The sequence below is a fragment of the Lampetra fluviatilis genome, chromosome 8 (genome assembly GCF_964198595.1).
Source record: "Lampetra fluviatilis chromosome 8, kcLamFluv1.1, whole genome shotgun sequence".
NCBI classification, from domain to species: domain Eukaryota; kingdom Metazoa; phylum Chordata; class Hyperoartia; order Petromyzontiformes; family Petromyzontidae; genus Lampetra; species Lampetra fluviatilis.
Genome location: NC_136282.1, coordinates 8,040,802 through 8,054,817, shown reverse-complemented (window position 1 = coordinate 8,054,817; position 14,016 = coordinate 8,040,802). Strand labels below are relative to the sequence as shown.

General features: G+C 44.6%; 1 protein-coding gene across 1 annotated transcript; it reads left to right on the top strand.

Annotated features, from left to right (window-relative positions):
* Positions 1-890: 890 nt before the first annotated feature.
* On the top strand, positions 891-8,694 carry LOC144933728 (uncharacterized). The gene is made up of 2 exons (XM_078858797.1): positions 891-1,092; positions 5,980-8,694. The coding sequence occupies exons 1-2, from the start codon at positions 1,074-1,076 to the stop codon at positions 6,702-6,704; spliced, it is 744 nt and encodes a 247-aa protein (XP_078714923.1). The 5' UTR covers positions 891-1,073; the 3' UTR covers positions 6,705-8,694.
* Positions 8,695-14,016: the final 5,322 nt, after the last annotated feature.

Genomic DNA, 14,016 nt, shown 5'->3' with positions numbered 1-14,016 from the left:
CTCAAACTATTTCAAACACACCCTCCTCGCACGCTCAGGAATGGCAGAGGGAAAGAGGTGGGGTGAAGGGCAGGGGGGAGTGAGGAAACACTGACTACCGTGCCCCGCAGACGACTCAAACAAAATCATGTCACGGTGTCAGAAATTAGTCCGTAGTTTTTGTTTCGTGAGCGTCGCGAACGAGATGATGATGATAATAACGCATCACCGCGGCCGCGGAGTAAACACGCGCGTTGTGCCAGCTGTGAGTATTTTTGTTGTGCAGCCGCGTGTGGCGTGGTGAGTGTTTGGGTTGATGGTTTTTGAGTGACGCCCCCCCATTCCACCCCACCCCACGCACCCTCCACCCCACGCCCCCCAATCCCATCCCACCCCACGCACACCCCACCCCACGCCCCCCAAACCCATCCCACCCCATGCCCCCCCATCCGATCCCACCCCACGCCCCCCAATCCCACCCCATCCCATGCCCCCCCCCATCCCATCTCACCCCATGCCCCCCCCCATCCCACCCCATCCCACCCCATACCCCCCCATCCCATCCCACCCCATGCCCCCCCCATCCCACCCCATGCCCCCCCCCATCCCATCCCACCCCATCCCATCCCACCCCATGCCCCCCGCCCCATCCCACACCATGCCCCCCCCCATCCCACCCCATGCCCCCCCATCCCATCCCACCCCATGCCCCCCCACCCCATGCCCCCCCCCCCATCCCATCCCCCATCCCATTCCACCCCATGTCCCCCCATCCCACCCCATGCCCCCCCCCATCCCACCCCATGCCCCCCCCCATCCCACCCCATGCCCCCCCCCATCCCACCCCATGCCTCCCATCCCATCCCACCCCATGCCCCCCCCCACCCCATCCCACCCCATGCACCCCACCCCCCATCACCCCGCCTCCTGCACCATCGCTGTGCGAACTCACGCACAGGGAAGATCACAGCAGCAAGTGGCAGCAGCAGCAGCGTCTGGTGGTGGTGGTGGTGCTGCTGTGGAGGAGTAGGAGGAGGAGGTGTGCGCGCGCTCTCTCACCACCGTGGTTCCACGACCATCTTCTCAACGCCACCATGGAGGGTAAACACTCAGGTGGGTTCCGTCCCTCTCCAGGGGGAGGTTTGCTCGCCTCTTGCGCCGTGAGAAGCTACCAACCCCGAGGTTGCTCAGAATGGGGGTTTTTTTAGGAGCGCTCATGTCAACCAGTCGCAAGTTGTTTCGGCGACGTTAGAGTTGATAGGTTTTTTCTCGTCTCCTGCGGTGTGGTTTTTTTTATTGACCTCTCCCGGATTCTTTAGTCGCTGCCTTCAAAGGTTGTTCTTCCTTTCATGCAAGCAGCTGTCCGGCTTTACTGCTAATGTTATCAGGTGTCCGCTTTCGCGAGTTATTTTCTGTGAATTATTCAGTGCAGAACATGTGGTTTTGGGCGCGCTTCGTTTGAACGACGTCAACCTGAACGTGTACGATATTCATTTTGTGTTATCACGTTTAGATATAATTGGATGTTGTGCAGTGTCACTTCCCATTCTTTGTTTAGTCCATTATTTCCAAAGTTTAGCGTTATTAAACAAGAGGATGAACACATTTGGAACTATCCCTGAAAATGCAGAATATTGTATTTGTATACCACATCTTCAGCTTCCTAGCTCATTGTTTTTACGTGCTATGAAGAAGGGCCGTTGCCCGAAACGTCTGATGGTATTGTTTTTAATGCGGTGTAAATGACGAATGCATTGAGCTCCTAGTTCATTGCTGCGTACTTACGCCATGCCAGTGATCAGATAGATAAGCACAGGTACATGTGTTTGACTATTTACCTCGCCATGTGACACCCATTAGACTTATAAATTATATTTAAATATCTCCAATGTATCAACTTCTGATTGTCTCTGAATAGTTGATTTAAATATAAATGTTTAGTACAGTGTCGTACTATAATGATTGCTTATTAGACTGCCTCGTCACAGGACTGATCGGGCTCTTTCTGCTTAACTGGTTTTCAGAAGCCATTTCACAACTTACCCGTACAGTGTGTCTAGTTTTATGCAATTGTAAATATGCTACGCGTGCATACATGTTTGTCGATCAACTGCTGGATGAAAGTCATCTCCACACCAGTGCAAAGTCATCGGGGAAATATGGCCATACTTCACCACGCTGGTCGGTGCAAATCGGTAAATGTGCTTGCTACTTAGTAGTTGGAGAGCATTAACCACGGTGGATTTTGCTCCATTGCCACCCGCTGACAAGTTATCCCCACAAGCAGCCTACTACACCTTTGATCTGCTATGTCCACCATGGTCACCCATTCAAGAAGCACTGACCATGACCAGACTTCACTCCCAAAATTTGACAAGGTTGGGGGGAGGGATGCATTCCAAATAATTTAGTCATAGAATTATGTTTAAGCAATACAAATAACTGAAAGGCCTACACGTTTTAAAACTCTGGTAAAATGTTTATGCCCATAGGAATACACAGAATGTGTTTCATTATCAAATTCGAAAAACATATGTTTGGTCGCGTGATGGCGAGGAATTTTTAGGCATCTTCGTCAGGTAGCCTGGGAGGGGTCAGACAACAAGGAATGCTGTTGCTAGGAGAGCTGCGGCTTCTCAGTTGGATAATTATCACCTCAAGTCATCAAATCCCTCTTGAGTCAGCAAGGATTGTATATTTACTCATTCCCTGACATCGAACACGGCTGTGTTAATCTACATGTGACACAAGGGGAGTGCTGTGGTCCGTTTCTCTGAGGAACACACCCATGGTGCATGCCTATGCTTCAGTAGGCCACATATCATCATCGTCTGCCATGATTAATCCACTGCTAAATTAACGTATCCTCCAGCTACCGCCATCTCTCGTGATGCTGTGGTGTAACAATGCCCACCTATCGCCTGCACACGAGCTGATTTAATTGGCTACATCCCATCGGTGGACGTCCTGTCAGGTGTGTAAATATGTTTTGCCTGCCACTCCATTATTATTATTATTGATCATCGGTCATCATCCTTTCTCAGGGACGTGTCCAGTCCGGTGGCGGTACAGGCCACACGCTGTTCGTGTTTCATGGAAAAGTGTTCACAGCTCTAAATGCTCAATCTCCCAGTCTCAGAAGTCCGTACCGGGCATGGTTGGAAAATTCTCACCCATTGAGAGCCGTAAGCATGTCCGACCGCCAGCTGCTACTTGGAACGGAAAATGTTATTCGCAGTGTGCACTGTTCGTGTGTGAGACGTGCACCATCCACAGACCATGGCCTGGACTCACGGATGCCTTCCCTATGATGATTATAAGGTCTCCGATATCAAATACTAAACATAAACCAGAGGCTCGTGATGCTGGTCCTCAATGGCTGCCGCCCTGGCAGGTTTAATAGATTACTTGAAATATCCAAGTGCTTAAGGGCTGAGCATAGTGGCAAATGACTAATGAACCGTTTGGGTTCACTTAAGAACTACTATAATTGAGTGCCGAGTTAGAAGGAAAATCAGAAGCCACTTCAACTTTGGAGGACCTTGCAAAATCAACCAGCTTAGCAAAGATGTGTAGCATTTTTTTAAATGTAGTCTTTTTTTTCTGTCGAACAATAACTTGCTTTTGTTTACTGCTGGAGATAAAGCACGTACGTAATAATGTTGTTTTCAACATGTGTCCTGTAATGACTCCGTGATTACATGCGCACCATTATGGAGTCGGGGTGTATTTATGTTGCCCAGTTTATACGATGCACACTCTCGCCGTGGTATGACGCGTGCAATTAAAACTTAATGGCAGGGCGAGTTTAACGCTAATTAAGAGATTTACATGTTACGTCAGTGTTGTCATGTTGGAAACTCCCTTGCAGCGCTTTATATAAATGTTAGTCACTCTTTTAAATGGCTAAACTTGTATACAGTACAAAGAAAAGTTTGCATGCGGGTTTACACCATATATTTTCAACAACACAATGTGTATACTTCGTTATTTACAGTACTGCCAATGTACAGCCCTTTGTTAATCCACTGCCAAATGAGGCCACTGGCTGATGGTGAAATATTTTTTTCACGATATTTACAGGAGGACCTTGCTTGGCACACAGTACAAGGGAAATACAAACGCCGGGTAGAGGCCCTCATCCAGCAGTGGATTGGCACAAGTGCTGTATGTGTACAAGGGAAATCAATCAATCTGGTTTCAGTTGGAGCTCTACCCACGTGACACCTGTAGATGCCAAATCCTTCTGCACTGGTTGTTGGTTCCAGTTAACCAGCGGTCATCTCGTTCTTTGTTTACCATTTTCCAGGACCCGCGTAAATGGCTGCCACACCCTATTATCCAATGCCATGCCATATATGTAATCTAGCCAGTTCAGGCAGCGCTCTTTGTTGACTGATGTAATTTATAGTTTTGGTCAATTGACAGTTCTCCTTATATTCTTGGTTCTTTCGGTAAAGTTACGTAGAAGGGAAATAATACAATAATAAAAATAAAACTACACATTTTTATTACTTTATTATTTCCATTCTACTTGACTTCACCTAAAAGAACCAAGAATAGGAATCCCATGCAGTCACGAAAGCTTTAAATCGAAAGTTCTCATATTTATTATCACAGAAACAGCCAGTCTGACACAATTGCCCTGCATATAGGAGTCAATTATATATATACAAATTTAATAACGATAATTTACAAGGCCTTTGGTCAACAATAATAATGGAGTGATAGCCACACAATGGAACACAACCAAGATCAAGAGGGTTCCCACGGAGGAGATGGAGTGATTCAATCTGTGTGCAGGTGCCGGGTTGATTCCAGAATCGTGAGAGTTTGCGGCAGCTTGTGGAAGCCTTCATCTCGCAATGGATTAACCATGGCTGGTGTGTCACCATACTTCACCGTGCTGGTCGGTGTTGATTGGTGAAGTATAGTTGAGGGGTGGCCACTACCAGTTCAGATATTGAGATACGATATTTAAACCAGCTGAGACGTAAGTTTGACGTTCCAGAAGTGCATAATTTCAGCAGCACCGCTTCAATACACACAAACTCTGACAGTGTTCCACCAGCAGTGCTGGGTTTTCCCGAATCAATGTTGGTGAAATCCCTTTCTTCCAGGCAAGGATCCTCTCTTTAAGCTATGGGGTCCTTTTTCAAAGTAAAATTATAAAACATTACCCCGTAGCGTAAAGAGAGGATCTTTGCCTGTAAGATTGGCAGTTATCTGAACAGGTCCCAGGCCTCCACTGGATTGACTCATCCTCTAATGCAGGGGTCGGGAACCTTTTTGCCTGGGAGAGCCATTAAAGCCAAATATTTCTAAATATATTTCATTGAGAGCCATATATAACGTATAATAAATTAAATATGTCTTACTTTTAATGCGACTTCTGGTGCTGCATGGTTTTGCTGATGGCCTTGTAGTCTGGTTCATACGTGGTGAGGTTGAGCTTCATGCAGGCGTGACCCGTGAAATTTATCTTCAAAACTAATTTCTGTTTACTTTAAAATGACACAGTATTATTAAGCAATATCACAAGTATTTTAAAATCAGTTCCAAACTGATTTTTTTTCTTTTTTCAACTCAAAATTGTCTGGGAGCCATATGCCGTCACTGGAAGAGCCATATATGGCTCGCGAGCCATAGGTTCCCGACCGCTGCTCTAATGAGTACCTGGTGCAGTATGTAAACTACGCCACAAGGGAGACAAAAGTACATTGTGCTGGACACCTACTTCCTCATGTATAGTTCTGACCTCCATAGGTGCTCACAAACAGCACTTGCCCCAAAAGTATATATGGAAGATTTTTGTCTTTGTGGGGACTGATCCAGCGTTCGCTTATGCACTTCTTTGAAGGCCGTGTGGCTAATGGGTTGTGTGGGAAATATTTAAGTGTTAACTTCGTCGAGCATTACAACTTTAAGTTAGATACTCTTTCCCCACACGGCACTCCCACTCAACTCCTTAAACCTCGTCCTCCCATCCCTTTCAAACAGGGAAACAAAACGTCGCCGTGAGCAGTACCGGGACGACCGAATACGATGACTACGGTATGGCCACGGGGGGCCAAATGGACGACCCGGATGAGCAGGAGAGCTGCCGAGCGGGGCACCTGGACCCGGAGCCTACTTTGAAACAGCGTGCGGGCCGGTGGCTGGGCTGGTGGAGCGGCTGGTGGGTCACCTGGTGGCTCGGGTGGGCGCTGGGCTACGTGGAGATAGGGCTCATGGTGGGCTGGTTCACGGGCGAGCTGGGAATGCAGGCTGGCACGTGCTTCGGAAGGCTCATCCCGGCCGGCATGATGGTGTGGTGGCTTGGCCTGTGGGTGAGCGCGGCGGCCGGAGAGCTGGCGGGCTCCGTGCTGCCGCCGTGGGCCGCAAGGAGCGTGGTGGCGACGCTGGGCATCTTCGTGGTGGGCTCGGTGATTGCGCTGCTGCAGCGGGCGTTGGGGCACGCCGGGCAGCTCATCCGCGACACCGTGCGGAAATACGTGCGACACTCGGAGGTGGAGCTGGTGGTGGACGTGATGTTCGGCCTCGTGGTGGGCGTCGCCGTGTTCTTGTTTTCTGTCACGGTGATCGTCTTCGACATGCTCTACGAGTACGTGGGGCTGAGCTGGCCGGCACTGGGAGGCGCCTCTCTCGGGTTCTTCTTCGGCTCTGTCTGCTTGGCTTTTTACCGGACGCTCGTCAGCCCCCCGTGCAGCCAAACCAAGCAGTGACCCACTGGGCCCCCGTCAGGCCATGATACACTAGAGAAGCAATTCCCACACTTTACTTGCTTGCATACTAACATTGAAAAAAAGATATAACTGGATGCACCACCAAAAAGCATTTTCACAATACCCACTGAAGAATGTATACTGAACTTAAAGAATGCAGTATTCCTAAAGCCAATGGTTACAACATTTGTTGCAGTATACAAATATACCGTAAAAATATATACAATTATAAATAATGCATACATTAAGCATGTATATGCGCACATGCAATTACTGCTTACCCGACTACATTTGGACACATACAATCATATATATTCATACACATCTTCCTGTGTATATACAGATGCATCCTCTGATGCTTACATACAATACATATGTACAATGCTAACTATTTGGCGTGCCAATGTCAAACTTTATGGTACGCATACCGCAGTTTAAGTTTAAGAACCACTGCATTGAGGCAATGGTGGGGCACTTGTCACTGACAACACATTCACTATGAGCTACTGATGCAACTTGTATGTCAGTGGAATAGCCTGACAAATCTCCGTCTAAAAAACGAAAATTTTATTTTGTAGTAACTACTGCCGTGAAGGCTGCTGGCGATGATTACCCTGCAATTGCCCTTATGTATCATGGCCTTTAATCGTTCATTTCTGAACAAGCCAAAGACATAACTAACGATAGCTATTGACGTACCGTGATGGTGATTTTTCAAATGAAAATCTAAATATTACTTGATGACACCTTGTGCTGTATTTTGTGTTGCTAACAATAATTATTTTAAATAGAGCAAATGCAGCATTAGACTTGTTTTTCTTTAGATAATTTTAACTTGATATGCCACAATGGATTTTTGTGCAACAAATGTCAATGTTAAATATGCCCCCTATTATGGAATGATTATGAAAGTGTAGATTTACTGTATATGTATTTCAAGTACTGCAGTATATTCGCGCTATAAACACGTTTGGATACAGTATTAACTTTGGAGCAGTCTCTATATGTTCTTGCTGCATGGCTACGTGGTGGGCAGCAGAGTCCAAGGACGGTACAGCGAAATCCATTGTTGTAATATACTACGTTCCCATATCTATACTTTTCCCTTCATCCCACACTCTCCATCTACCTACAATCATGGTGAAATAGCTGCCATGACCCACATGGCATACCAAGGCCCTCATTCAGCAGTGGATTTCACAACAAGGGCTATACAGTGTATTTGTACATGTGTTTTGTCCAGATACAAAAGCACCCATTTTTTTTTCTCTTCGTGTGTCTAAAATCCAGGATTCATGTGGCAGAATATTCGTGCATGCGCCACTACCTAAATAAACCAAATTACTTCCGTCACAAGCTTCAATTCATTAAAGCCGACTCGGGCTAGCTTATTTTGTTTATATTGTTTTGTTGGTTAAAATAGATGAAATAGATGTTTACCTTTTAAGGTAACATCTATTTACCTTTTAAGGTAACATCTATTTACACAGTACTTATAGGTACCATCTACAAGTACTGTGTAGGTATTAAATGGGAACAACGATTCATAACAGTAGATTCTTTTATTTTGGGGCTTTATTAACATTTAGATTTTAAAAGTGTTGTGTTGTAAAAGCAAGTTCTGCACCCGCAGTAATTATGATGTAGTCACTGCAAGAACACCAATGAAGTGTGTATCATGACACGTAGAGTACTTGTTTGCAATGGTTGATGTGTAGAATATTCGTTTGCATTGGTGTCGTTCAATAAAGATGGTGTTTCAGAATGTATGAGGCATAAGAGGCTGCTTCGTGAATTTTAGTTCAACCTCCGTGAGTGTCTGGAGGATGGTTGTCTATTTTTAAGCAACAAATTATTAGGCTCTTACGCAGTCGATCCAATTTGGCTTTTCAACACCGTCTGGGCCAAGTGGGGCCTATTGAATTACAAGCACACCATTATTTGTATGCAATCTTGAGTTACCTCAATCAGCTGGTTCAGGCAATCTCAGAAGGCCACATTACTCTCCGCACAGTCTAGATATTTTCCACATTGTGTGTGGTCACGTGTTTATCCGCCCTTGATGTCTTATCTCCAAATAAACTTAACATCGTAACCGGCCTCTCCAAGTGCACTATATATCATGTAAATACAATACAGAACAATTTGGATGTATGTGACATGAAAATCTGACCACATTTACATACGCAGAAATATAATGTGACCACATCTCAGGATACAGAAACGGCAGGCATATTTTGTGTAAAGAGGTTATCAGTCTTAAAATAGGAATGTGTTGAGCATGGACTTGGAAACGGAGTCAACAGCACTTAATTATAAACTATTTTTTATTTTAGCAGGTAAGGCCCACTGAGCAATATAACTCTTTCAGAAGTCACCTGGCCACAAATGATAGCTCCACGAAGTGGTTTTGCATGTGAAAATGTATAGCAGCCAAATACTCTAAATGCATGTTTCTAAATTTGGACGGAAACCCGGATTCAAATCCACACGACTATGGGGAGAACACGAAAACTACAAATATGCAGGCGTCAGGGTCGGGATCGAACCCATAACATCCTGTATAGCAGGAGAGGTAGTTAACATCTCACCACCATGGCACATGATGGCTGGAAAAAGGGCAGTTCTAGACTGGGGGCAGCAGAGGAGAATTAGTTTTAACCTAACCTGGACATCATCAGGGATATGAATGATGTTCTGCAGCTGCTTGGTACTGGATATAAATAATATTTGTATTTTTGCCTTGTGTCAACTCCTCACCAATGTCATTTTAATTCATAAGTGTGCGCAGCAGTTTCATGTTGCCAGCAGAGGGCAGCAGAGGTTTAGAAAAGCAAACGTGGCCACAGCCAAAAACGTGTAGAACAACACAACCCAAAAAACATTGCCGCGATTGAATATACTGAATGTGATCTTAACAAAGACGTTACTCGTCAAGAATGTGACACATCTTAATTACATTAAAACGTTAATAAGCATTTCAAATACCTTTAATTTGTCGTGCAGTGAAAGATGTAATTACATTAAATTCGGCATGTTAGATATACTTTTTTGAAGGCAATGTTTTGGATTATACAATAAATGTTTCACATGTTTACACAATTGTAAATTATGAGTACTTCACAGTGAAATGGCAGAATAAACGAGTTTTCACAATGGCAACCCCTCTGTATTTTTTTAATGATCCCAATTAAAGACAATTTTACCAACGAAATTTATGATTTTTTAAAGTAATCCAAGTATTCAATAGATAGCGTACAGGTGAGTGTCAGCCATTGGTGTAGCGTGGCTGGCATGGACCGGTGTAAGGCATGAAATTGGGCCCCCTGTCCAATTTCCTCCTTCTTCGTAGCCCAGTACCTGAACCCCTCCGGCCCAAGGGCCCTGGTGCAGTTGCACGACCTGCACACTCGATAACGATGCCACTGTTTCGATTTAAAGCTTTCGTGACTGCACGGATTCATCTTATTGGTTCTTTCGGTAAAGTCACGTAGAATGGAAATAATAAAATAATAAAAATAAAACATAATAAAAGAATTCTCACGACGTTTCGGCCACAACGCAAGCAGCCGTCCTCAGGTGAAGAGCAGGTCTGTCGACGGCTGCTTGCGTTGTGGCCGAAACGTCGTGAGAATTATTTTTATTATTTTATTATTTCCATTCTACGTAACTTTACCGAAAGAACCAAGAAGATGCCACTGTTGCTAGTTCCATGCACAGCCAATTCAAACCATGCTTATTTGCACATCATCAAAGTCGCACGTACCAGCTATTGACACATCCCATTGCACTGACCACTGGTCTCAAGATCTCGATCACGCTGCCAGCTGCGCTTGTGTTGTTGCTGGAGGAGTCTTGTCAAATGTGTGTGCACACGTGGAGGCGGTAGCATTCACAACAGTATATGGCGGTCGAAAGTAGGAGAGAGAACCAAGACAAAGGACACCTATGAGCTTATGTCATATGGTAGATCTTCGCCCAAGGCCCTGATCCCTGGATAAAATACCTTATGGTAGAACGTCTCCCACTATGATAGAGCTTCTGCGTCCTGGTTGATTCACTTACTATTGTCTCCTCTCCTCTGTATGGGAGGACATCTAACCCAACCCGAATATCCTCTCTTTTTCATTGCACGCAATAAAAACTACAGCGAAGTTCATGCGATTACGGATAAACATCTTGATTTGCTTTAACCAAGTGACTTTTATTTCCTAACACGCACATTTATTTTACAACCCATACCCTATAAAATAATAAGATTAATTAATTTAGGTTATAAAACACTTTCATGACAATATCATCTAAAATCACTCTACGATCACAGTTGTGATAAATGGAAAGACCTGGTAGGGTGGAAGATCTGCAATGGCCAGAAGAGATGACATGGAAGCGTATCCAGGTGGAAAGATCTACCATATGGTAGTTTGTGAAGGCGGATGAGGTGCCATGCAGAATATGTGCCGTGGGGCACAGGTTCGAGGGCACACCAGCCAGCCAGAGAGGACTCCAGCTGGATGGAGTTCGACAGTGAAGACAACCACTGTTGCATACGTGCCACCGCATCTTATGTGTGCAGCTCTACTATCACGGCATCTTAAAGAGTGTGCTTTAATCCCACTGCACTTATAAAGATACATGATGATAGCCAGGCGATGCATAAAACTCTGGGCAGGCACTTGACATTCATCAAGTAGAAGCATTTAGGTCCTGGGCAGGTCCTAATGTTCTTCCATGGAATTAGTTGTGATGCACAGTAGTGATAACTGAAGATAGAAAATGAAATGTATACACTTCTTTTTAAATCTGTAAAACATCGAAGACTTTGATCAGAGTTTGGAGAAGCTTGTGCGACTGTATGAATCTTAGTAGCTAATGCACATTTCAGGATGGAGCAGATGGTTTCCACACTGCACTCTGCACCTGGTGGCCTGAGTTTGATCGCCGGCCACAGCTAACGTGAGTGGAAAGTGATATGTTACACGGTCCTGGGCTTGCCAAAAAATGTTCGCCAACCTTCCCTAACCAAATGGGACATTTTTTTCCAGTATCAAAGTATGAAAAATATATAAGAACAGGTTTGACCCTTTCCGACAATTAAACAGGTGTTAAGATGTCCAAACACCAAATAGAAACCTTTTGCAAAGAAGCAAGTCTGCATTAACCACACGTACGTGTGGTGAACATGCACACAAACATGCTTTGATAATTATATATGCATTGTCTTTGAAACTGATTGGCCTACATCACAGACAACCTTCTTTAGGGCCTAGTCTCACCAGTGTCAGACCAGAGAACGCCAAAAGGCGAACAGTACAAAGACAATGCCACTATCAGAGCATTTTTAGCTCGGGGTCAGCAGCTACAAAATGGGATATTTTTAAATCCTTTATATTAAGTTCACTTGCTTGCTTGCTTACGACCGTGCAAATCTTTCGGTCGTTTTTTAACCCACTTCCCGTGATCCAATCGAGCTGACATTTTGCACACAGACTCGTTGTGCGTGACAATGCATTTCCGTGAAAAAAAAAGCAAAATTTTACACTTTTTAGGAAAAAATAAATTATATTTAATTACCAATTGCTTAATGGTGGCAGCCATTCATCTGACCCATAGGTGGCAGCCATCTCAAGCCAGAGGACGAGAGGACTCTAGCCGCCACGCATATAAAGGATTTATAGTGAAAAACTTTGTTTTTACGGATTAATTTTTTACCAGTATCAAAGTATGAAAAAATTCTGGCAATAAAACAGGTGTTAAGATGTTCAAACACCAAATAGAAACCTTTTGCAAGGAATCAAGTCTGCATTAACCACATATACTTGTGGTGAACATTCAGAAGTGGATACGCAAAATTACGTATAATATCTTTATTTTAATGCACATTTACAAATACTTTGTTCATTAGTTCCCTACAGCCTTCATTCGATTTTTACGAAGGAAAACATCTATCTGAGCTTTCACGTAGAGATATGTGATAATCTCACAGTTCAATGTGTGCATGTGAGCTGGGACATTTTCCAGAACTCAGCCCCGGACAACTCCGGAATTAAAACCCTCCATGTGACCCGCACATGTACACACGTAGATGAGTCTTCGCACTACCCTGTAGTAATTACAGCCTGATAATATCCGTGTGAACAGACAACCAACCCAATCACACATCGTTTTTTTTTATATTGCAAATGCAGTTGTGAAACACAACCCCGAAAGCAGAGGTTGTGGAAGCACTGAGCAAGTTAACCTGGGATTAATTTGCTGTCCGCTAATAAGACGTCGCTATTACATGACCCAACCCCAAGCCTACTGACCCTGCCCGTCCGTTTAAATCAGATGGCCTCACGAAGACACCTGCACGTGGCTTCATGCATCCCCATTCTACTGCGCCAACGGCTAAAAACACCCGGGATCAGGTGTCCGATCTCATCAGATTTCATAAGTCTAAGCAGGTTTGAGCCTGGATAGTGCTCGGATGGGTGACCACCAACATAGGACCAAAGGGCAGATGGAGTAGGCGATGTGATCAGAAGAGGGCACTGCAGCAAAATCAATTGTTCTGCCCCCCCCCCTTCCTTCACCAACCTGCATCGACCATTGTGGGGAAGTATGGCCAGATTATTATCATTGTCGACACGGTGTGGGGAGGCCCACGTTCAGCAGGGGATGGACAAACCTGGCTGTACTTGTATATTGTGCCGCAAGGCCGTAATTATAATATATATTGGGAGGGACACATCCCCCCCCCCAATATTCCAATATACTCAAAATGCCCCTTCCCCCAATACATTGCTCTAAACATATTTTAAAAGAATAATAATTGTTATGCTATGTGAATAAAAACAACAATTTGCTTAACCTTGGCCACAATATCTGGACTTGTCTTCATATAACAATGCATAGATTTCTGTTTATATTGTTGTGGTTATGGTTGTACTTTATTAATCCCGAATCTCTGTCATTACGTACAATGAAACAAGAAAAGGTAAGAAAGAAAAAACTGATTAATGGAATACAATACACTATTAGACATTATTGTAAAAAAAAAAGTCCATCCCAGGAAATAGCAGGAAATGAGTTTTCAAATTTAGATATTTTTTTCTGGGGGGGGGCCCCCAGACCCCCTGGAAGATTTGGTCCCCCCCCCCCAATGTTGGCTCCATGGCTACGGCCTTGTTGTGCCGTATTAACCGCATTTATAAGACGATCCTGATAGGAATACGCCAACCCATTAAGGTGCGGCCGTCGATCAGTAACGTTACACAAATCTGGTCAGGCAGCAGATCTGCCGGGATTATTCGACGCAACCCTTGAACTT